The 22,186-nt window shown below is 42.4% G+C and overlaps 1 protein-coding gene across 4 annotated transcripts in view; it reads left to right on the forward strand.

Annotated features, from left to right (window-relative positions):
* The window catches only part of LOC106580677 (NADPH--cytochrome P450 reductase), a 45,972-nt gene that overhangs the window by 19,853 nt on the left and 3,933 nt on the right, over positions 1 to 22,186 (forward strand). For all 4 annotated transcript variants that reach the window (XM_014161992.2, XM_014161993.2, XM_014161991.2 and 1 more), the window contains 8 exons: positions 5,603 to 5,651; positions 19,191 to 19,319; positions 19,781 to 19,930; positions 20,497 to 20,621; positions 20,921 to 21,010; positions 21,131 to 21,229; positions 21,484 to 21,600; positions 21,772 to 21,890. In XM_014161992.2, the coding sequence (XP_014017467.2) occupies positions 5,603 to 5,651; positions 19,191 to 19,319; positions 19,781 to 19,930; positions 20,497 to 20,621; positions 20,921 to 21,010; positions 21,131 to 21,229; positions 21,484 to 21,600; positions 21,772 to 21,890 (878 nt within the window). The remainder of the gene's footprint in view (positions 1 to 5,602; positions 5,652 to 19,190; positions 19,320 to 19,780; positions 19,931 to 20,496; positions 20,622 to 20,920; positions 21,011 to 21,130; positions 21,230 to 21,483; positions 21,601 to 21,771; positions 21,891 to 22,186) is intronic.

Below are 22,186 nucleotides of genomic sequence, written 5' to 3' on the forward strand. Positions count from 1 at the left end.
TATTCTCGATCAGGCCTACCACTGTCATCGGCAAACTTAATGAGGGTGTTGGAGTCGTGCCTGGCCATGCAGTCATGAGTGAACAGGGAGTACAGGAGGGGACTGAACACGGGGGCCCGTCGGGTGTGTGCTAAGGATCAGCGTGGCGAATATGTTGTTACCTAACCTTACCACCTGGGGGCGGCCCATCAGGAAGTCCAGGATCCAGTTGCAGAGGGAGGTGTTTAGTGTCAGGGTCCTTAGCTTAGTGATGAGCTTTGAAGGCACTATGGTGTTGAACTCTGAGCTGTAGCCAGTGAATGCCTTCTCACATAGGTGTTCATTTTGTCCTGGTGTGAAAGGGCAGTGTGGAGTACAGTAGAGATTGGATCTGTTGGGGTGGTATGCAAATTGGGTTTCTGGGATAATCGTGTTGAGGTTGAAAATGTCAGTGAAGACACTTGCCAGTTGGTCAGCGCATGCTTGGAGTACACGTCCTGGTAATCTGTCTGGCCCTGCGGCCTTGTGAATGTTGACCTGTTTAAAGGTCTTACATCGGCTGCGGAGAGCGTGATCACACAGTCGTTCGGAACAGCTGCTGCTGTCATGCATGTTTCAGTGTTACATGCCTCGAAGCGAGCATAGAGTAATTTAGCTCATCTGGTAGGCTTGTCACTGGGCAGCTCGCGGCTGTGCTTCCCTTTGTAGTCTGTAATAGTTGGCAAGCCCTGCCTCATCTGACGAGCGTTGGAGCACGATTCGAGAGAGAGCGGAGAGCAAGTTGTTTCTTCCCTTACAGTTGTCCCAGGTCTGGTAGGTAGTGGATTGGCACCAGCAATTGTTTTATTCATTTTTTATATGCAGCTAACATTGCGCTGTTGGTTACAATGTCAACCCTATACATTAAATGTTTCCTTGTTAATGAACACATTTGCACAATGTCCCTAAACTTAAGTAATTGGTGTCCTTCAGTACTTTTTGCAGAGTTTTTTTTGTCGTACAATTGGACTGAAATTGCATTCCAAGTGGCATTAAAAAGTATTTAAAAAGTCTTAGATTTATCTTGCTGAAACCTGCCAGACCCACTAACACGCACCCACATCTACAGCGCCTGCATCACTTTCCGTGACATGGCCTGAAACTACACCATTTTGTTTTTCTCCATAGACCACGCACTTTCAATATTTAAATAATAAATCATTAGAATTTTCCATTGGGTTAGTGATGGCGGATTGATTGATTTTTGTTTTTTCAAGATGAGTGATTAGAAGAGAATCGTCCAACCCATCGGGTATCTCACTACACTCCCATATGCCATGTCTTGAAATATGCAGACAGATGGATTAAAAGTACGTTTACATTGTAATACTTCTGGCAGCCATCTTTCTATTTCCACCCACAATTTCTGGACTTTACACCATTCCCAGAAAGCATTAATTATTGAGTAATTATTAGTTTTACACTTAAGACATGACTCTGCTGTTGTGCTGTAGAATTTGTACATTTTGTCTCTTGTATAATACGTTAGTTTATACTGAATTGAGCATACATTTTCGTTAACTGTAATTCCGTTAGTTATGCTCTTTCCCTCCTTATTTTGCCAACATCAGTTATTTTTAAGTCTTGGTTAAGATTGAGATTTTCCAGTTGGATATGATCTCTGCAAGGTTTTGTATATCTTCCCTCTATGAACAACCTTTTCTCACTCAAATAAAATTCCCTCAAGGTTGCTCTGATATCCAAAAGATTTTAAATTGATGTTGCGTGATAAGTAACTTTTAAGTTGCATGTATTTGAAACTTCAGTCCAACATTACTTTTTAAGTATGTCGTGGAAATAAATGTATTTCCTGTTACCAAGTCATGAATCATTATTTTGTTTCAATATAATTTGATCTCTGAGAAATTCAGCTAATTGATTGCATCCAAATGTTAATTTATAGGATTCAGATAATATTCAATAAATATAGTACCCAACATCTGATTTGGACCAAACTTCTTCCTACCAATGTGTAAGATGGGAGGAGTCCACATTTTGTTGGACAAAAGCCACCCACAGACTGTACCCCCCCACACCCCATGCCAATCCCACCCCAACAACCAGTATAAAGTATAAATTCTCTTTTGGACAATTAGTATGAAGCTGTGGCTTGGAATATTGCTTTTCCATACTATGTAATGTATTCCCTGTGAATCTGGCAAAGTTTTTTTCCCCACAGAGAAATTAGTAGTTGAAGTCGCTTGCATCATTTACCATAAAGTAGTTTACCAGGTTTTGACCACTAGACGCCGCTGTTCCTGCTATACCGCCACACTTATCCATTTTGCTGGTCTCTTATATTTATTATACTAAACAAAAATATAAACGCGACATGTAAACTGCTTGTCCCCATGTTTCATAAGCTGAAATAAATTATCCCAGAAAAAACATATTTCTCAAATGTTGTGCACAAATGTGTTTATCCCTGTTGGTGAGCATTTTATCCTTTGTCAGAATGCCACAGATGTCTCAAGTTTTGAGGGAGCGTACAATTGGCATGCTGACTGCAGGAATGTCCACCAGAGCTGTTGCCAGATCATTTCATGTTAATTTCTCTACAATAAGCCGCCTCCAACATCTTCTTTTTAGAGAATTTGGCAGTACGTCCAACCGGCCTCACAACCGCAGACCATGTGTAACCACGCCAACCAAGAACCTCCACATCCCGCTTCTTCACCTGCGGGATTGTCTGACACCAGCCACCTGGACAGCTGATGAAACTGACTGTAATACAGCCTTTATGTGGGGGAAAAACTAATTCTGATTGGCTGGGCCTGGCTCCCCAATGGGTGAGCTTATGTTTCCAGGCCCACCCATGGCTGCACTCCTGCCTAATGACTTGACCGATTTCCTTATATGAACTGTAACGCAGTAAAATCGCTAGTTGTTGCGTTTATTTTTGGTCAGTATATTTTGAGCCCTCTATGGAAAGATGTGAGACTCACACGTATGATGATGTTTTCCGTTTTGCTCTACGACCCCCACAAGCATCACGGTACTTGTATGAAGTTGGTACAGCCGATCTGCCAACTTCTGTCTAAACCGTTTGGGCTACACACTAATACGACCCCTCTGTGGAAAGGCGCGTCGCTCACTAACATGTCGGTTTGCTCTAGGACGCCCACAAGCCTCACAACACTAGTCTGAAGGTAGCTGGTTAGCAGTAAGAAAAATTATGGAAGTGAATATATGAAGATAGTTCAGTGCCTAAAATAAGGTGTTAAATGCATCAAAACATTATTTTTTTCCCTCTTATCTCTCAGATATAGGACAGGCACTTCAGATCAAACTTAATTTACATTTTTTGGGGGTGGGGTGGCTGTCTTTATCCATTAATGAAGCTGTTGTTCAATGTTTCTATGGACTAAGCAATAAGGCCAAATTCAATGTTTCAAATAATTGTTAAATATTTTTTTATATAACTTAAGTGCCTAAAACTCCAAATCAAATGGCTAAATGAACCTTGCTATGACTGTCTTTAAAACATTTCCTTATGTTGGCTTAGTAGAAACCCCCCCCCCCCCCTTCCCCCCATCCAGCATTTGTGTCATTGAGTACACCTACAGCACCCGATGTCACAGGAAGGCCAAAAAGATCAAGGACATAAACCACCTGGGCCACGGCCTGTTCACCCCGCTATCGTCCGGAAGGCGAGGTCATTACAGGTGCATCCAAGCTGGGACTGAGAGACTGAAAAACGGCTATCTCAAGGCCGGCCATCAGACTGTTAAATAGCCATCACTAGCCGGCTCCCATCGGTTACGCAACCCTCACCTTAGAGGCTGCTGCCCTATATACATAGACTTGGAATCACTCGTCACTTTAATAATGTTCACATACTGCTTTACTCATCTCATATGTATATACTGTATTCCATTCTACTGTAATTGAGCAACGTCGGAGTGGCATTGACTAAATCTAATATTTATATATTAATTCCATTCTTTTACTTTTAGATTTGTGTCTATTGTTGTGAAATGTTAGATACTACTGCACTGTTGGAGCTAGGAACACCCAGCATTTCGCTACACCTGCAATAACATCTGCTAAGTATGTGTATGTAACCAATAAAATGTTTGATATGAAATGAGTCAAACATTTATTCTACTGTCAAATTTGACTACAAAGTGTAAATAGGATACTTTTGGTCATAAAATCGGTCTCGTCCAAAACTGAGTTTTGTGAGACTTATGGTTGTGACTGCATCACAACAAATGACGGTTGGGTTTGTTTCCATCCTGCCCACATTGGGCAGCACAGAAGTCATCAATTCAGAGTGCTTGTGGTAAATGTGGGTTGACTTTGGATATCCCTATGGGACAATGTTAAAATTACAATGGCTCCAAATTTCAATGACTTTAAAATATCGTAACTAATACAGTAGACATGTATATACAAATATTGAAAGTGTTTAATGACAACTAAATGGTGTGCAACATGAACGTATTGTCTCATTTACATTGTGTAATTGGCGGTTCCTACCTAGCCCCGGCTAGGCTATCCAAAGTTAAACCAATTTTGTCACAGTTGCATACCAGCTGAAGCTTCCCACCTGCGAACACACACACACACACACGAGACCAACTCAATTCCGTCATGGCATTGCATTGCATTGCATTTCTTAATGAACCAAATCAAAAACAAGGCCAAATCAGGAAGTACAGTCTCCATTTAGACTGTGGCATATGGTACAAAATGTGATAGTCTCACTTTTTTAAATACAGTACCAGTCAAAAGTTTGGACACACCTACTCATTCCAGGGTTTTTCTATATTTTTACTATTTTCTACATTGTAGAATAATAGATGACATAGACTATGAAAAAACACATGGAATCATGTAAACAAAGTGTTAAATCAAAATATATTTGAGATTCTTCAAAGTAGCCACCCTTTGCCTTGATGACAGCTTTGCACACTCTTGGCATTCTCTCAACCAGCTTCATGAGGTAGTCACCTGGAATGCATTTAAATTAACAGGTGTGCCTTGTTTAAAGTTCATTTGTGGACCATCCATATTATGGCAAGAACAGCTGAAATAAGCAAAGAGAAACGACAGTCCATCATTACTTTAAGACATGAAGGTCAGACAATCGGGCCAGTGACATGCGCTACCTCCGGAAGCAGCGGTCGAAGATGTGACAAGTTAACAAGTTTACATTGCAGTAAAAGGTCTAGCCAAGGGTATTTTCTCACTTGCTTGGCAGTCTCTCATAGTGAGAATAGGTTCTTAAACAAGATAGCCTGGCAATCTTTTAGCCAACTCCTCTGTTGTGGTGTTCACTGTCATGCCAAGCAATGTTGGCTGAAACACAAACCGATCTGGCAACCAGGCTATAGGAAAGTGTGAAGGTCCTCCAATGACATGCTTGTAACATTCCTATTAATGTGCATAGTGTGAAACTATTAGTGTGAAAAGTGATCGTCCCTGTACCAGGCATGTGTGCTTTTCTTGTTTGTGAAAAGCATCATTGATTTGCAGTGTTTTATGTCCCAGCATATAGTGGTGAAAGAATGATTTTTCAGTGTATGATTTTCTCAATAGACTTTGAAAGTACATAACATGTGTCTTCTTTTTCTTTCAGAGCACCTTCTACTCGAGAGACTAGTTTTATTGAGAAGATGAAGAAAACAGTTAGTGTTTTTCTATTTTCCGGTATATTGGGGGTGGGAAGGATAATGGTCTAGCTACTAGACTGGCTTTACATAATGGTTCTTAGGTAGAGGACAGCTTGACAGATTGCAGTGGATCCTCCAGACTCCTCAGTCCAGACCTGGGTTCAAATGCTATTTGAAATCATTTGAAATATGTTCTGGACTGGATTGAGCTTTTCTGGTACAATAGAGTCAATAGAATTTTCGAAAAGGTGAAAACCCTGGCCATCTGGCAATCCAGGCAGAAAAGAGCAAATGCTAAATGTATTTGAAAGATTTCAAATTGCATTTGAACCTAGGTCTGCGCAGTAACGTTACTAGCTGATCTTGAGAAATGTATATAGGCTTGAGTAAGCAAGTGAGATTTGGCTGCAAAGTCCCCAGATATCAGAAGATAAAATAATGATGGTATCTTACGCCATCATTTAGTCTTGTCTCTGTTACTCACTGTCTAATGATTTATCAAGGGAACCATGAATGGTGAAATACACTGAGTATACAAAACATAAAGAAGACCTGCTCTTTCCATGACATAGAAAGCTATGATCCCTTATTGATGTCACTTGTTAAATCCACTTCAATCATTGTAGAGGAAGGGGAGGAGACGGGTTAAAGAAGGATTTTTAAGCCTTGAGCCCAACAATGGAGGTGTGAAAGCCATAAAACCAATAGTTTTTCCATAGGGGATTTTAGAAACACTTAAAATGAGGGTTGTGCTTGGTGACGTTTTGATAACCATGTAAATCTCTCTCGGACAAGGTGATTTTTATCAATATATTCGGTTCAATTTACTCTCAGGTTCGAAAATGCTAATTAGCATCAAATTCCTGCACAGGAATGAAATCATCAGCATGTATTCATCACATCTTTACTAATGCTGCAGAAAATAGCTTGAAAGCAGTATCCAGATCCATCGGATATAGTGATCACATTATAGTAGCCATATCTAGGAACACCAAAGTTCCAAAGGCTGGGCCTAATATAGTGTATGAGGTCAAACAATAAGTTTTGTAGCGATTCTTATGTTGTTGATGTAAAGAATGTTTGTTGGTCTGTGGTGTGTAATGAGGCGCAAACAGACACTGTATTTGACACAATTGCTTATTCCAGTTACTAATAAGCATGCACCCATTTAAGAAAATTACTGTAAAAACTGTTAAACCCCTGTGGATTGATGAGGAATTGAAAAATTGTATGGTTGAGAGAGATGAGGCAAAAGGAATGGCAAATGAAGTCTGGCTGCACAACCGATTGGCAAACATATTGCAAATTGAGAAATCATGTCACTAAACTGAATAAAAAGAAGTAACAACTACACTATGAAACTAAGAAATGACATAAAGAATGATAGTAAAAAGCTTTGGTGAACCTTACATTACATTTTGGGGGAAAAAGTCAAACTCAGCTCAATCATTCATTGAATCAGATGGATAATTCATCACAAAACCAACTGATAACTACTTTAATTATTTTTTCATTGGCAAGATTAGCAAATTTAGGCATGACATACCCTGAAATCTCCATCGCTAACTGTAACATTTTCCACCAAGATAGAACTGCCAAAGGGGGCGGTGTTGCAATCTACTGCAAAGATAGCCTGCAGAGTTCTGTATTACTATCCAAGTCTGTACCCAAACAATTCGAGCTTCTACTTCTAAAAATTCACCTTTCCAGAACCAAGTCTCTCACTGTTGCCGCTTGCTATAGACCTCCCTCTGCCCCCAGCTGTGCCCTCGATACCATATGTGAATTGATTGCCCCCCATCTATCTTCTGAGCTCATGCTACTAGGTGACCTAAACTGGAACATGCTTAACACCCCGGCCATCCTACAATCTAAGCTTGATGCCCTCAATCTCACACAAATGATCAATGAACCTACCAGGTACAACCCCAAATCTGTAAACACAGGCACCCTCATAGATGTCATCCTAACTAACTTGCCCTCCAAATACACCTCTGCTGTTTCAATCAAGATCTCAGCGATCACTGCCTCATTGCCTGCATCCGTAATGGGTCTGCGACCAAACGACCACCCCTCATCACTGTCAAACGCTCCCTAAAACACTTCTACGAGCAGGCCTTTCTAATCGACCTGGCCGGGGTATCCTGGAATGACATTGACCTCATCCCGTCAGTAGATGATGCCTGGCTATTCTTTAAAAGTGCCTTCCTCACCATCTTAAATAAGCATGCCCCATTCAAAGAATTTAGAACTAGGAATAGATATAGTCCTTGGTTCACTCCAGACCTGTCTGCCCTTGACCAGCACAAAAACATCCTGTGGCGTTCTGCATTAGCATCGAATAGCCCCCGTGATATGCAACTTTTCAAATATACACAGGCAGTTAGGAAAGCTAAGGCTAGCTTTTTCAAGCAGAAATATGCATCCTGTAGTACTAACTCAAAAAAAGTTCTGGGACACTGTAAAGTCCATGGAGAATAAGAGCATCTCCTCCCAGCTGCCCACTGCTCTGAGGCTAGGAAAAACTGTCACCACCGATAAATCTACGATAATCGAGAATTTCAATAAGCATTTCTCTACAGCTGGCCATGCTTTCCACCTGGCTACCCCTACCCCGGTCAACAGCTCTGCACCCCCCACAGCAACTTGCCAATGCCCCCACCATTTCTCCTTCACCCAAATCCAGATAGCTGATGTTCTGAAAGAGCAGCAAAATCTGGACCCCTACAAATCAGCCGGGCTAGACAATCTGGACCCTCTCTTTCTAAAATGATCTGCCGAAATTGTTGCAACCCCTATTACTAGCCTGTTCAACCTTTCTTTCGTATCGTCTGAGATTCCCAAAGATTGGAAAGCTGCCGCGGTCATCCCCTCTTTAAAGGGGGTGACACTCTAGACCCAAACTGCTACAGACCTATATCTATCCTACTCTGTCTTTCTAAGGTCTTTGAAAGCCAAGTTAACAAACAGATTACCGACCATTTCGAATCCCACCGTACCTTCTCCGCTATGCAATCTGGTTTCCGAGCTGGTCGTGGGTGCACCTCAGCCACGCTCAAGGTCCTAAACGACGACATAACCACCATCGATAAGAGACATTACTGTGCAGCCGTATTCATCGACCTGGCCAAGGCTTTCGACTCTGTCAATCACCACATTCTTATTGGCAGACTCGACAGCCTTGGTTTCTCAAATGATTGCCTCGCCTGGTTTACCAACTACTTCTCAGATAGAGTGCAGTGTGTCAAATCGGAGGGCCTGTTGTCCGGACCTCTGGCAGTCTCTATGGGGGTGCCACAGGGTTCAATTCTCGGGCCGACTCTTCTCCGTATACATCAATGATGTTGCTCTTGCTGCTGGTGATTCTCTGATCCACCTCTACGCAGACGACATCATTCTGTATACTTCTGGCCCCTCTTTGGACACTGTGTTAACTAACCTCCAGACGAGCTTCAATGCCATACAACTCTCCTTCCGTGGCCTCCAACTGCTCTTAAACGCAAGTAAAACTAAATGCATTCTATTCAATCGATCACTGCCCGCACCTGCTCGCCCGTCCAGCATCACTACTCTGGACGGCTCTGACTTAGAATACGTGGACAACAACAAATACCCAGGTGTCTGGTTAGACTGTAAACTCTCCTTCCAGACTCACATTAAGCATCTCCAATCCAAAATTAAATCTAGAATCGGCTTCCTATTTCGCAACAAAGCATCCTTCACTCATGCTGCCAAACATACCCTCGTAAAACTGACCATCTTACCGATCCTCGACTTCAGTGATGTCATCTATAAAATAGCCTCAAACACTCTACTCAACAAACTGGATGCAGTCTATCACAGTGCCATCCGTTTTGTCACCAAAGCCCCATATACTACCCACCATTGCGACCTGTATGCTATCGTTGGTTGGCCCTCGCTTCATACTCGTCCACTGATTGGTTGAGAGAAATTGATGATAAAAAGATTGGGGGGGCTGTTTTGTTCGACTTCAGTGTGGTTTTTGAAATTATCAATCATAGTCTGCAGCTGGAAAAATGTAAGTGTTATGACTTTACACCCCCTGCTGTATTATGGATAAAGAGTTACCTGTCTAACTGAACGCAGAGGGTGTTCTTTAATGGAAGCCTATCCAGCCTAATCCAGGTAGAAGCAGGAATTCCCCAAGGCAGCTGTCTAGGCCCATTACTTTTTTCAATCTTTACTAATGACATGTCACTGGCTTTGAGTAAAGTGTGTGTCTATATATACAAAAAACTCAACACTATACGTCAGCTACTACAACGACTGAAATGACTGCAACACTCAACAAAGAGCTGCAGTTAGTTTCAGAGTGGGTGGCAAGGAATAAGTTAGCCTTAAATATTTCTAAAACTAAACGCATTGTATTTGGGACTAATCATTCACTAAACCCTAAACCTCAACTAAATCTTGTAATAAATAATGTGGAAATTGAGCAACTTGAGGTGACTAAACTGCTTGAAGTAACCCTGGATTGTAAACTGTCATGGTCAAAACATATTGATACAACAGTAACTAAGATGGGGAGAAGTAAGTCCATAATAAAGCGCTGCTCTACCTTCTTAACAGCACTATCAACAAGGCAGGTCCTACAGGCCCAAGTTTTGTCGCACCTGGACTACTGTTCCGTCATGTGGTCAGGTGCCACAAAAAGGGACTTAGGAAAATTGCAATTGGCTCAGAACAGGGCAGCACAGCTGGCCCTTGGATTTACACAGAGAGCTAATATTAATAATATGCATGTCAATCTCTCCTGGTTCACAGTGGAGGAGAGATTGACTTCATCACTACATGTATTTATGAGAGGTATTGACATGTTCAATGCACAGAGCTGTCTGTTTGAACTAGGGTTGCAAAGGGTTGGAAACTTTCCTGGAAATTTTCCATGGGATGTTAAGCCCTGGAATTTTGGGAATTTTGCTTAAATTCAACAAAAAAGTTAGCTTATAACAGTGAACCTTTTTTGTGGGATACACACAAGGCAATTCTAGGTCTTGTGGCATATTTTGGTTAAACTATCCCCAATTCAATGGAATTGCAACCCTCGCCATGCACAGTGCATTCTTCCATCACATGTGCAGTGCACTCTTCCATCACATGTACAGCTGATTCTCAAGCTCTTGAGTTTTGATTACAATACTGGGTGGGGTGAATATATTTTATATGACATACATTATTTTTTGTTAACTAGTAAATAGTAGCCTACCTCAAAGTGTGTTTAAATTATGTCTAACTTGTTAACAGTTTCTGCTAGTTAGTTTTTGCTGCCATGCGGGTTTTAGCTTGCTTGAGCCTGCTAACTGAGGAGTGCTAATTCACCTGTTTCCATATATGTTTCATTATAAAACATTTATCTTACAAAGGATTTGTTTAATCTAACTGCTTAACTATTTATCTGTACATGGAATTGTATATATTTATTTTTTTACTCATTATGTTTTAATCTTTACAGGAAAATGCTATGGGCACTATCTGATGTCTGGAGACATTTCACTGCAGCTAATGTAGAAGGAAAAGCTGTGTACATTTGACAATACTGTGCCAAATCATATGTGAAGAATGCAACAAAGATGCAGGATCATCTGGCCAAGTGCATAAAGTTCCCTCAGTGCTCACAACAAGCAACCTCTGACAAGAGTCCCTCTTCTTCTATTCAAGGTGAAAATGATGAATCAGACACCTTATCGATAGCAACAGCTCATGGTCCTACTGGAATCAGAAGTTTTTTTGACTCGATGGAGGAACATAGTCAGAGAGATCTGATGAATGTCTTGCTCGAGCTGTGTGTGCAACTTGTTCACCTCTGATGCTCACAGGCAATGTGTATTGGGAGAGATTTCTGAATGTTCTTCACCCAGCATACACCCCTCCAACCAGACATGCTTTATCTACTCATTCACTGGATGCAGAGTTCAACAGAGTTCAAGTGAAGGTCAAGCAAATCATAGAGAAAACAGACTGTATTGCAATCATCTCTGATGGGTGGTCGAATGTAGGTGGGCAAGGAATAATTAACTACATCATCTCCACCCCTAAGCCAGTATTCTACAAGAGCACAGACACAAGGGACAGCAGACACACTGGTCTCTACATTGCAGATGAGCTGAAGGCAGTCATCAATGACCTTGGACCACAGAAGGTATTTGCACTGGTGACAGACAGTTCTGCGAACATGAAGGCTGCTTGGTCTAAAGTGGAGGAGTCCTCCCCTCACATCACACCCATTGGCAGTGCTGCTCATGCATTGCATCTGCTCCTCAAGGACATCATGGCACTGAAAATAATGGATACACTCTACAAGAGAGCCATGGAAATGGTTAATTATGTGAAGGGTCATCAAGTTATTGCAGCGATCTACCTCACCAAGCAAAGTGAGAAGAATAATAGCACCACATTGAAGCTGCCCAGCAACACCCATTGGCGTGGTGTTGTCATCATGTTTGACAGTCTCCTGGAGGGGAAAGGAGTCTTTCCAAGAAATGGCCATATCACAATCTGCCGATACGTACATCCCCATCAAGAGGATCCTTCTTAATGATGTATTTTGGGAGAGTGGTAAGCGGCCTGAAACTACTGAAACCTATAGCAGTAGCCATTGCTTGGATTGAGGGAGACAATGCCATCCTGTCTGATGTTCAGACTCTGCTTGCAGATGTAAGAGAAGAAATCCGTACTGCCCTGCCCACTGTTGCTCCAAGCAGAGGAAACTGCGGTTCTGAAATGCATCAAAAAGCATGAAGACTTCTGCCTGAAGCCCATACACACCGCAGAGTACATGTTGGACCCCAAGTATGCTTGCAAGAGCATACTTACTGTCTGGTGCAGAGATCAACAGGGCCGATGGTGTCATCACTACCGTGTCTCGCCACCTTGGCCTGGATGAGGGCAAGGTTCTTGGCAGTCTGGCAAAGCATACTTCCAAGCAAGGGCTTTGTGATGGAGATGCAATATGGCAGTCGTGCCAACATATCTCATCAGCCACCTGGTGGAAGGGACTTTGTGGATCTGAGGCTCTTTCCACTGTTGCCTCCATCATCCTCCAAATCCCAACATCATCAGCCGCCGCAGAGCGCAAATGGTCCTTGTTTGGGAACACACATGCCAAAGCACGCAACAGGCTGACCAATACAAGGGTTGAAAAATTGGTGGCCATTCTGGCAAATTTCTTGCTTTTTGAGCCTGACAATGAGCCATCCTCAACAAGGTTGGAAAGTGACAGTGAAGATGAGGCTTCAGAGTTTGATGTTCAAGAGGTGAACATTGAGGAGGTCCAGGGAGAAGACATGAAAGCCTGAGAGGAAGACAACCAAGCTTTAGTTTCTAGACTACTATTTTACAGATGTATGTTGAAAATGTTTTTGGGAGATGCGATGGATCATTGGGGATCATTCAATATTCCCTTTCTTTTGTTGTTCAGTGAAATCATCCCATGTGAAGAGTCAACTCCATTTAATTAAAGTTCAATTCGTAACTAAATAGTTTTTTAAAAATGTATATTGGAAGGATTTAATAATTTGCAATTATGTCTACTTATGATAAGGTAAAAGGTTTATGTTTCTGTCTCCATATGATATGGTAAATATATCCAATGCAAAAACATCTACATTTAAATGGTATTAATAATAATTCCCATATATTCCTGTTAATTCCCATATATTCCTGTTAATTTCCACAGAAAGTTTCCACCTCCTGAATATTTCCCAAAATTTGCAACCCTAGTTTGAACTACTGGCGCACAGCTCAGATACCCATGCATACCCCATAAGACATGCCACAAGAGGTCTCTTCACAGTCCCCAAGTCCAGAACAGACTATGGGAGGTTCACAGTACTACATAGAGCCATGACTACATGGAACTCGATTCCACATCAAGTAACTGACGCAAGCAGTAAAAAATTTTTTTTAAACCCCGATAAAAATACACCTTATGGAAGAGCGGGGACTGTGAAGCAACACAAACATAGGCACAGACACATGCAAACACACACACACACGATAACATATGCATTATACACACACGTACACATGGGTTTTGTACTGTAGATACAGTCGAAATCAGAAGTTTACATACACCTTAGCCAAATACATTTAAACTCAGTTTTTCACAATTCCTGACATTTAATCCTAATAAAAATCCCTGTCTTGGGTCAGTTAGGATAATTTCTTTATTTTAAGAATGTGAAATGTCAGAATAATAGTAGAGGGAATGATTTATTTCAGCTTTTATTTCTTTCATCACATTCCCAGTGGGTCAGAAGTTTACATACACTCAATTAATATTTGGTAGCATTGCCTTTAAATTGTTTAACTTAAGTTAAACAACTTGGGTAGTCTTCCACAACCTTCCCACAATAAGTTGGGTGAATTTTGGCCCATTCCTCCTGACAGGGCTGGTGTAACTGAGTCAGGTTTGTAGGCCTCCTTGCTCACACACGCCTTTTCAGTTCTGCCCACACATTTTCTATAGGATTGAGGTCAGGGCTTTGTGATGGCCACTCCAACACCTTGACTTTGTTGTCCTTAAGCCATTTTGCCACAACTTTGGAAGTATGCTTGGGGTCATTGTCCATTTGGAAGACCCATTTGCGACCAAGCCGTAACTTCCTGACTGATGTCTTGAGATGTTGCTTCAATATATCCAAATAATTTTCCTGCCTCATGATGCCATCTATTTTGTGACGTGCACCAGTCCCTCTTGCAGCAAAACACCCCCACAACATGATGCTGCCACCCCCGTGCTTCACGGTTGGGATGGTGTTCTTCGGCTTGCAAGCCTCCCCCTTTTTCCTCCAAACATAACGATGGTCATTATGGCCAAAAAGTTATATTTTTGTTTCATCAGACCAGAGGACATTTCTCCAAAAAGTATGATCTTTGTCCCCATGTGCAGTTGCAAACCGTAGTCTGGCTTTTTTTATGGCTGTTTTGGAGCAGTGGCTTCTTCCTTGCTGAACGGCCTTTCAGGTTATGTCAATATAGGACTCGTTTTACTGTGGATATAGATACTTTTGTACCTGTTTCCTCCAGCATCTTCACAGGGTCCTTTTGCTGTTGTTCTTTGATTGATTTGCACTTTTCGCACCAAAGTACGTTCATCTCTAGGAGACAGAACGCGTCTTCTTCCTGAGCGGTATGACGGCTGCGTGGTCCCATGGTGTTTATACTTGCGTACTATTGTTTGTACAGATGAACGTGGTACCTTCAGGCGTTTGGAAATTGCTCCCAAGGATGAACCAGACTTGTGGAGGTCTTGGCTGATTTATTTTGATTTTCCCATGATGTCAATCAAAGAGGCACTGAGTTTGAAGGTAGGCCTTGAAATACATACACAGGTACACCTCCAATTGACTCAAATTATGTCAATTAGCCTATCAGAAGCTTTTAAAGCCAGGACATCATTTTCTGGAATTTTCCAAGCTGTTTAACTGCACAGTCAACTTAGTGTATGTAGACCCACTGGAATTGTGATACAGTGAATTATAAGTGAAATAATCTGTCGGTAAACGATTGTTGGAAAAATTACTTGTGTCATGCACATAGTAGATGTCCTAACCGACTTGCCAAAACAATAGTTTGTTAACAAGACATTTGTGCAGTGGTTGAAAAACAAGTTTTAATGACTCCAACCTAAGTGTATGTAAACTTCTGACTTCAACTGTATGTGGTAGTGGTGGAGTAGGGGCCTGAGGGCACACAGTGTTGTGAAATCTGTGAATGGATTGTAATTTTTTTGAAATTGTATAAACTGCCTTATTTTGCAGCTAATGGGGATCCTTAATAAATACAAACAGTACATTTTAGCTAACCCAGAGATTCTTACCTTTGAATCGATTCGGCAGTCTCGTTCAGATCGTGGCATTTGTAGTTTTTTATGATAGCCACATTAGCAGCTGATTAGCGTTTCATTTTTGGGAGGTGAATATATTGATAAGTCAAATCAAATCAAATTTATTTATATAGCCCTTCGTACATCAGCTGATATCTCAAAGTGCTGTACAGAAACCCAGCCTAAAACCCCAAACAGCAAGCAAAGCATGTGAAAGAAGCACGGTGGCTAGGAAAAACTCCCTAGGAAAAACTCCATAGAAAGGCCAAAAACCTAGGAAGAAACCTAGAGAGGAACCAGGCTATGAGGGGTGGCCAGTCCTCTTCTGGCTGTGCAGGGTGGATATTATACCAAAACATGGTCAAGATGTTAAAATGTTCATAAATGACCAGCATGGTCAAATAATAATAATCATAGTAGTTGTCGAGGGTGCAACAAGCACGTCCGGTGAACAGGTCAGGGTTCCATAGCCGCAGGCAGAACAGTTGAAACTGGAGCAGCAGCACGGCCAGGTGGACTGGGGACAGCAAGGAGTCATCATACCAGGTAGTCCTGAGGCATGGTCCTAGGGCTCAGGTCCTCTTGAGAGAAAGACAGAAAGAGAGAGAGAGAGAATTAGAAAGAGCATATTTAAATTCACACAGGACACCGGATAAGACAAGAGAAATACTCCAGATGTAACAGACTGACCCTAGCCCCCCGACACATAAACTACTGCAGCATAAATACTGGAGGCTGAGACAGGAGGGATCAGAAGACACTGTGGCCCCATCCGATGATACCCCGGACAGGGCCAAACAGGCAGGATATAACCCCACCCACTTTGCCAAAGCACAGCCCCCACACCACTAGAGGGATGTCTCCAACCACCAACTTACCGTCCTAAGACAAGGCCGAGTATAGCCCACAACGATCTCCGCCAAGGCACAACCCAAGGGGGGGGCGCCAACCCAGACAGGAAGACCACGTCAGTGACTCAACCCACTCAAGTGACGCACCCCTCCCATGGACGGCATGGAAGAACACCAGTAAGCCAGTGACTCAGCCCCTGTAAAAGGGTTAGAGGCAGAGAATCCCAGTGGAAAGAGGGGAACCGGCAAGGCAGAGACAGCAAGGGCGGTTCGTTGCTCCAGCCTTTCCGTTCACCTTCACACTCCTGGGCCAGACTATACTTAATCATAGGACCTACTGAAGAGATAAGTCTTCAGTAAAGACTTAAAGGTTGAGACTGAGTCTGCGTCTCTCACATTGGTAGGCAGAGCATTCCATAAAAATGGAGCTCTATAGGAGAAAGCCCTACCTCCAGCCGTTTGCTTAGAAATTCTAGGGACAATTAGGAGGCCTGCGTCTTGTGACCGTAGCGTACGTGTAGGTATGTACGGCAGGACCAAATCGGAAAGATAGGTAGGAGCAAGCCCATGTAATGCTTTGTAGGTTAGCAGTAAAACCTTGAAATCAGCCCTTGCCTTAACAGGAAGCCAGTGTAGGGATGCTAGCACTGGAGTAATATGATCAAATTTTTTGGTTCTAGTCAGGATTCTAGCAGCCGTATTTAGCACTAACTGAAGTTTATTTAGTGCTTTATCCGGGTAGCCGGAAAGTAGAGCATTGCAGTAGTCCAGCCTAGAAGTAACAAAAGCATGGATTAATTTTTCTGCGTCATTTTTGGACAGAAAGTTTCTGATTTTTGCAATGTTACGTAGATGGAAAAAAGCTGTCCTTGAAACAGTCTTGATATGTTCTTCAAAAGAGAGATCAGGGTCCAGAGTAACGCCGAGGTCCTTCACAGTTTTATTTGAGACGACTGTACAACCATCCAGATTAATTGTCAGATTCAACAGAAGATCTCTTTGTTTCTTGGGACCTAGAACAAGCATCTCTGTTTTGTCTGAGTTTAAAAGTAGAAAGTTTGCAGCCATCCACTTCTTTATGTCTGAAACACAGGCTTCTAGCGAGGGCAATTTTGGGGCTTCACCATGTTTCATTGAAATGTACAGCTGTGTGTCGTCCGCATAGCAGTGAAATTTAACATTATGTTTTCGAATGACATCCCCAAGAGGTAAAATATATAGTGAAAACAATAGTGGTCCTAAAACGGAACCTTGAGGAACACCGAAATTTACAATTGATTTGTCAGAGGACAAACCATTCACAGAGACAAACTGATATCTTTCTGACAGATAAGATCTAAACCAGGCCAGAACTTGTCCATATAGAGCAATTTGGGTTTCCAATCTCTCCAAAAGAATGTGGTGATCGATGGTATCAAAAGCGGCACTAAGATCTAGGAGCACGAGGACAGATGCAGAGCCTCGGTCTGATGTCATTAAAAGGTCATTTACCACCTTCACAAGTGCAGTCTCAGTGCTATGATGGGGTCTAAAACCAGACTGAAGCGTTTCGTATACATTGTTTGTCTTCAGGAAGGCAGTGAGTTGCTGTGCAACAACTTTTTCTAAAATTTTTGAGAGGAATGGAAGATTCGATATAGGCCGATAGTTTTTTATAATTTCTGGGTCAAGATTCGGCTTTTTCAAGAGAGGCTTTATTACTGCCACTTTTAGTGAGCTTGGTACACATCCGGTGGATAGAGAGCCGTTTATTATGTTCAACATAGGAGGGCCAAGCACAGGAAGAAGCTCTTTCAGTAGTTTAGTTGGAATAGGGTCCAGTATGCAGCTTGAGGGTTTGGAGGCCATGATTATTTTCATCATTGTGTCAAGAGGTATAGTACTAAAACACTTTAGTATCTCCCTTGATCCTAGGTCCTGGCAGAGTTGTGTAGACTCAGGACAATGGAGCTTTGGAGGAATACCCAGATTTAAAGAGGAGTCTGTAATTTGCTTTCTAATGATCATGATCTTTTCCTCAAAGAAGTTCATAAATGTATTACTGCTGAAGTGAAAGCCATCCTCCATTTGCGAAGGCTGCTTTTTAGTTAGCTTTGCGACAGTATCAAAAAGAAATTTCGGATTGTTCTTATTTTCCTCAATTAAGTTGGAAAAATAGGATGATCGAGCAGCAGTGAGGGCTCTTCGATACTGCACGGTACTGTCTTTCCAAGCTAGTCAGAAGACTTCCAAGTCTCTCTAGGACAAGTCAGCTTGTCCTAGAGAGATTTACATGGTTATCAAAACGTCACGCCAGAGTAAGCCTTCACTAAACCCGTATTGTATGTGTTTCTAATATCTCCAGTGAGAAAAATGAATGGTGGAATAACTATTTCCCTGTTTGACCACTGTTTTTATGGGTATTATGACTCATACTGTGGTACTCTATTGAGACATGGATGATGTATTGGTGCCATTCACAGGGTGAATGGGCAAGACAAAAGATTTTGGTGCCTTTGAATGGGGTATTGTAGTAAGTGCCAGGCGCACCGGTTTGTCAACATGGGCCAGAATCCCTGTGGAAAGCTTTCGACACCTTGTAGAGTCCATGCTACGACGAATTGAGTTTGTCCTGAGGGCAAAAGGGGGTGCCACTCAATATTAGGAAGCTATTCCTAGTGTATTTATTCTATCACAGAACATAATGCTCTAACTTGTATAATGTAATATTTTACCTCGTTATTGGACAGCAAAAAGTTGAATGGCAGCAGGGTGGGTTGGGATTTGGTTATAACTATGGCCTGGAGTTTTTTTCCTGGCCGCCAGGTCATGTGGTCAGTAAAAGATTCCAACTGTTGCAGCTATTTCCCTCTCCAGGGTAGGAACATTGTGGTATTCTACGGCTCTCAGACAGGCACGGGCGAGGAGTTTGCCAACCGGCTGTCCAAAGACGCCCAGCGCTACGGTATGAAGGGTATGGCTGCCGACCCCGAGGAATACGACATGGTAACTAACAACATTTCTATATCAGGGTTTATATGGTTCAAAGGAACAATCTTAGGGCGTTGAAATTCGGTACCCTGGTTCCAGTTTCCAGAATTATACAAAACATTTATTTTCACAAGACCTGATAATAACCGCTTCAGGGTGCGATTTTTTTTGTATTCTACCTGACGTTAGTAAGCTAGCTTGTTTACAACGGGCAAAAAGTACCGTGCGACTCGTGTTGCCGTGTCACAATAACCTGGTACTCTAGTCCTGGGTCTTGGACCCGCTGCTCACTGGTCCAGGATTCTCTTCAGTCATGGTTTGTTTGCTTTTCACACAGGCTTTATAGCACAGATCAGTATTAGTCTCTTGAGCCAAGGACCTGTTCTGTAAAATTGAAAAGCTACTCGTGCCCTGAATGGCATACAGCATGTGTAATAGCAAATCTCTATAATGTCCTGGCATCTTTTAATTCACAGTGTGAGCTGTCCCGTCTGGCTGAGATTGACAACTCCCTGGCCATCTTCTGCATGGCCACTTACGGAGAGGGAGACCCCACGGACAATGCCCAGGACTTCTATGACTGGCTGCAGGAGAGTGACCTGGAACTGAATGGAGTCAACTACACAGTGAGTATCTCTTTGTCTCTCTCGCTCTCTTTCTCCTCCCCGTCATTCATAATCAGGGACAGAGTTTGCCCGAGAAAAACGTATATTGGCTCCATTCACATACATTTGCCAAGCGTTCACTTTCAAATGTGTATTTCACATCGATGAACTTTAGTGTGAGACCGAGATGAGTAATGACAACATGCAAAAAAATAGGCTTTATGTGTATGGTTGAATTCTGGCTTCAGCCATAGCCGACATGCGTGCCATCCTGGATCCAACGGTCCTGCCCTCAGTGGGGTGAAGAATTTAACTTCTGACTTAAGTGAATCTGGCCGAGCACTCTGAATGATCACTTGGGCTCCTTTCACTCCCTGCCATTTTCTTTCTGTCCTAGACTAGAAAGACAGCATTAATTACACTGAGTGAAAGATTATAAACTTTCACAATGTACTAGCAGCAGGAGCTTGCGTTCAGTGTGTGTGCATGTCTCTGTGTGTCTTGTGTGCGTGTTTAAATATTGTGTATATAGGATACTATCTTATATTGAATATGTTGAACTGATGTTGACATGTCTCTCCCTGCAGGTGTTTGCGTTGGGTAACAAGACATATGAACACTACAATGCCATGGGTGCGTATGTGGACAAGAGGCTGGAGGAGCTGGGAGCCAAGAGGGTCTTCGACCTGGGCATGGGAGACGACGACGGCAAGTGAGTGAGGCTGCGTTGGAGGGGTGCGTCCCAATATCTCCTTTCTCCTGAAGAGTGCACTTGTTTGCTACTTCCCACAAATCTAAAGGCATTGAATTAGTTTCCACCATATTTCTTATACCAGCAATTTCCTTTCAAATCAGTGAAGGGAAGTGAACGAGTGCACACTTTGTGAGGAAGGAGAAATAATTGGTACATAACCTTGGATCACTCCCAAATCAAAGTGTGACCGATGTTTTCAGACCCCTGATGTCGAGATCAACATAAGAGGGTGTTTTCTGCTTCTTTTCATTGTTCAGCCTGGAGGAGGACTTTGTGACATGGAGGGAGCAGTTCTGGCCAGCCATGTGCGAGCACTTTGGAGTGGAGGCTTCAGGAGAGGACTCCAGGTACTTAGCCCAATTTATTGTCTTTTTCACATGAAAAATGTCCCTCCACAATTCACACACACAAAGAGTATGGAAGGAGTGATTTGCAGATTAACTGTAGGCCCTCTCGCTCTACATTAGCATTCGTCAGTACGAGCTCAAGGAGCACAATGACATCAACATGAACAAGGTGTACACAGGAGAGTTGGGCCGTCTGAAGAGCTTTGAGACCCAGAAGCCGTGAGTTGTTTTACCCCATCCTCTTCACTTATCATTACAATATCTGCTACAGAGTTTGATGTTTTATAGATTTCTCACTCAAAACGAGTATTACTGCCCCCTAGTGGAGCTAAAGGGGATTTCCTTGTTGGAATGCTAAAGTGCAACACTGCTTCATCCATCGACTTTCACCTCTATGATTTACCTTATGTTGTCTCTGCATGCTGATGTGCACAGTTCACCGGTTTGAAATTCTGTTGATCCTTTTCCCCCAGGCCTTTTGATTCAAAAAACCCCTTCCTGGCTCCAGTCATTGTTAACCGCAAGCTCAACAAAGCAGGCAACAGGCATCTCATGCACCTTGAAGTCGACATTACAGGCTCCAAGATTAGGTAAGAGAGAGAGCCAAGAGAGACGTAACTTTGTCTCTGTATAGTTACCAATCTATCTCTACCTCCCAGACAGTATTTCCTTAAAAGGAATAGGCTACACTTCTTGGATGAAATGCCTTTTCACATAGTGGAAAGATTACTTGAAAACCCTTTGTCATTCTGTCTTTGTAGATATGAGTCGGGAGACCACGTTGCCGTATATCCCACCAATGACGCAGCAATCGTGAACAAGCTGGGACAGATCCTTGGCGTGGACCTTGATATGGTTATTTCTCTCAATAACCTTGATGGTACGGCACTGACCTGACGCAACACCTTGACTCAGTCCTCCGAATATCTCTCAATGTCCTTTGAAGATCCTTAAACACACACATTCTGTTTGGACATCTTTTGAAATGTTACTCTCAGTGTATTTACTTTTTTTTTTTGAAGCAGAAGGATTTGTGTATTCACCAACTGTCTTATTACTCTAAGTCTTAGGGTTGGTTTGCCTTACCCAGATTAAGCCTAGTCCTGGACTAAAAATTAAAAGCTTAATTGAGATTACTTTTTAGTTCAAGATTAGGCTTAATCTGTGTCTGGGAAA

This window comes from Salmo salar, chromosome ssa20 (genome assembly GCF_905237065.1).
Source record: "Salmo salar chromosome ssa20, Ssal_v3.1, whole genome shotgun sequence".
NCBI lineage: Eukaryota > Metazoa > Chordata > Actinopteri > Salmoniformes > Salmonidae > Salmo > Salmo salar.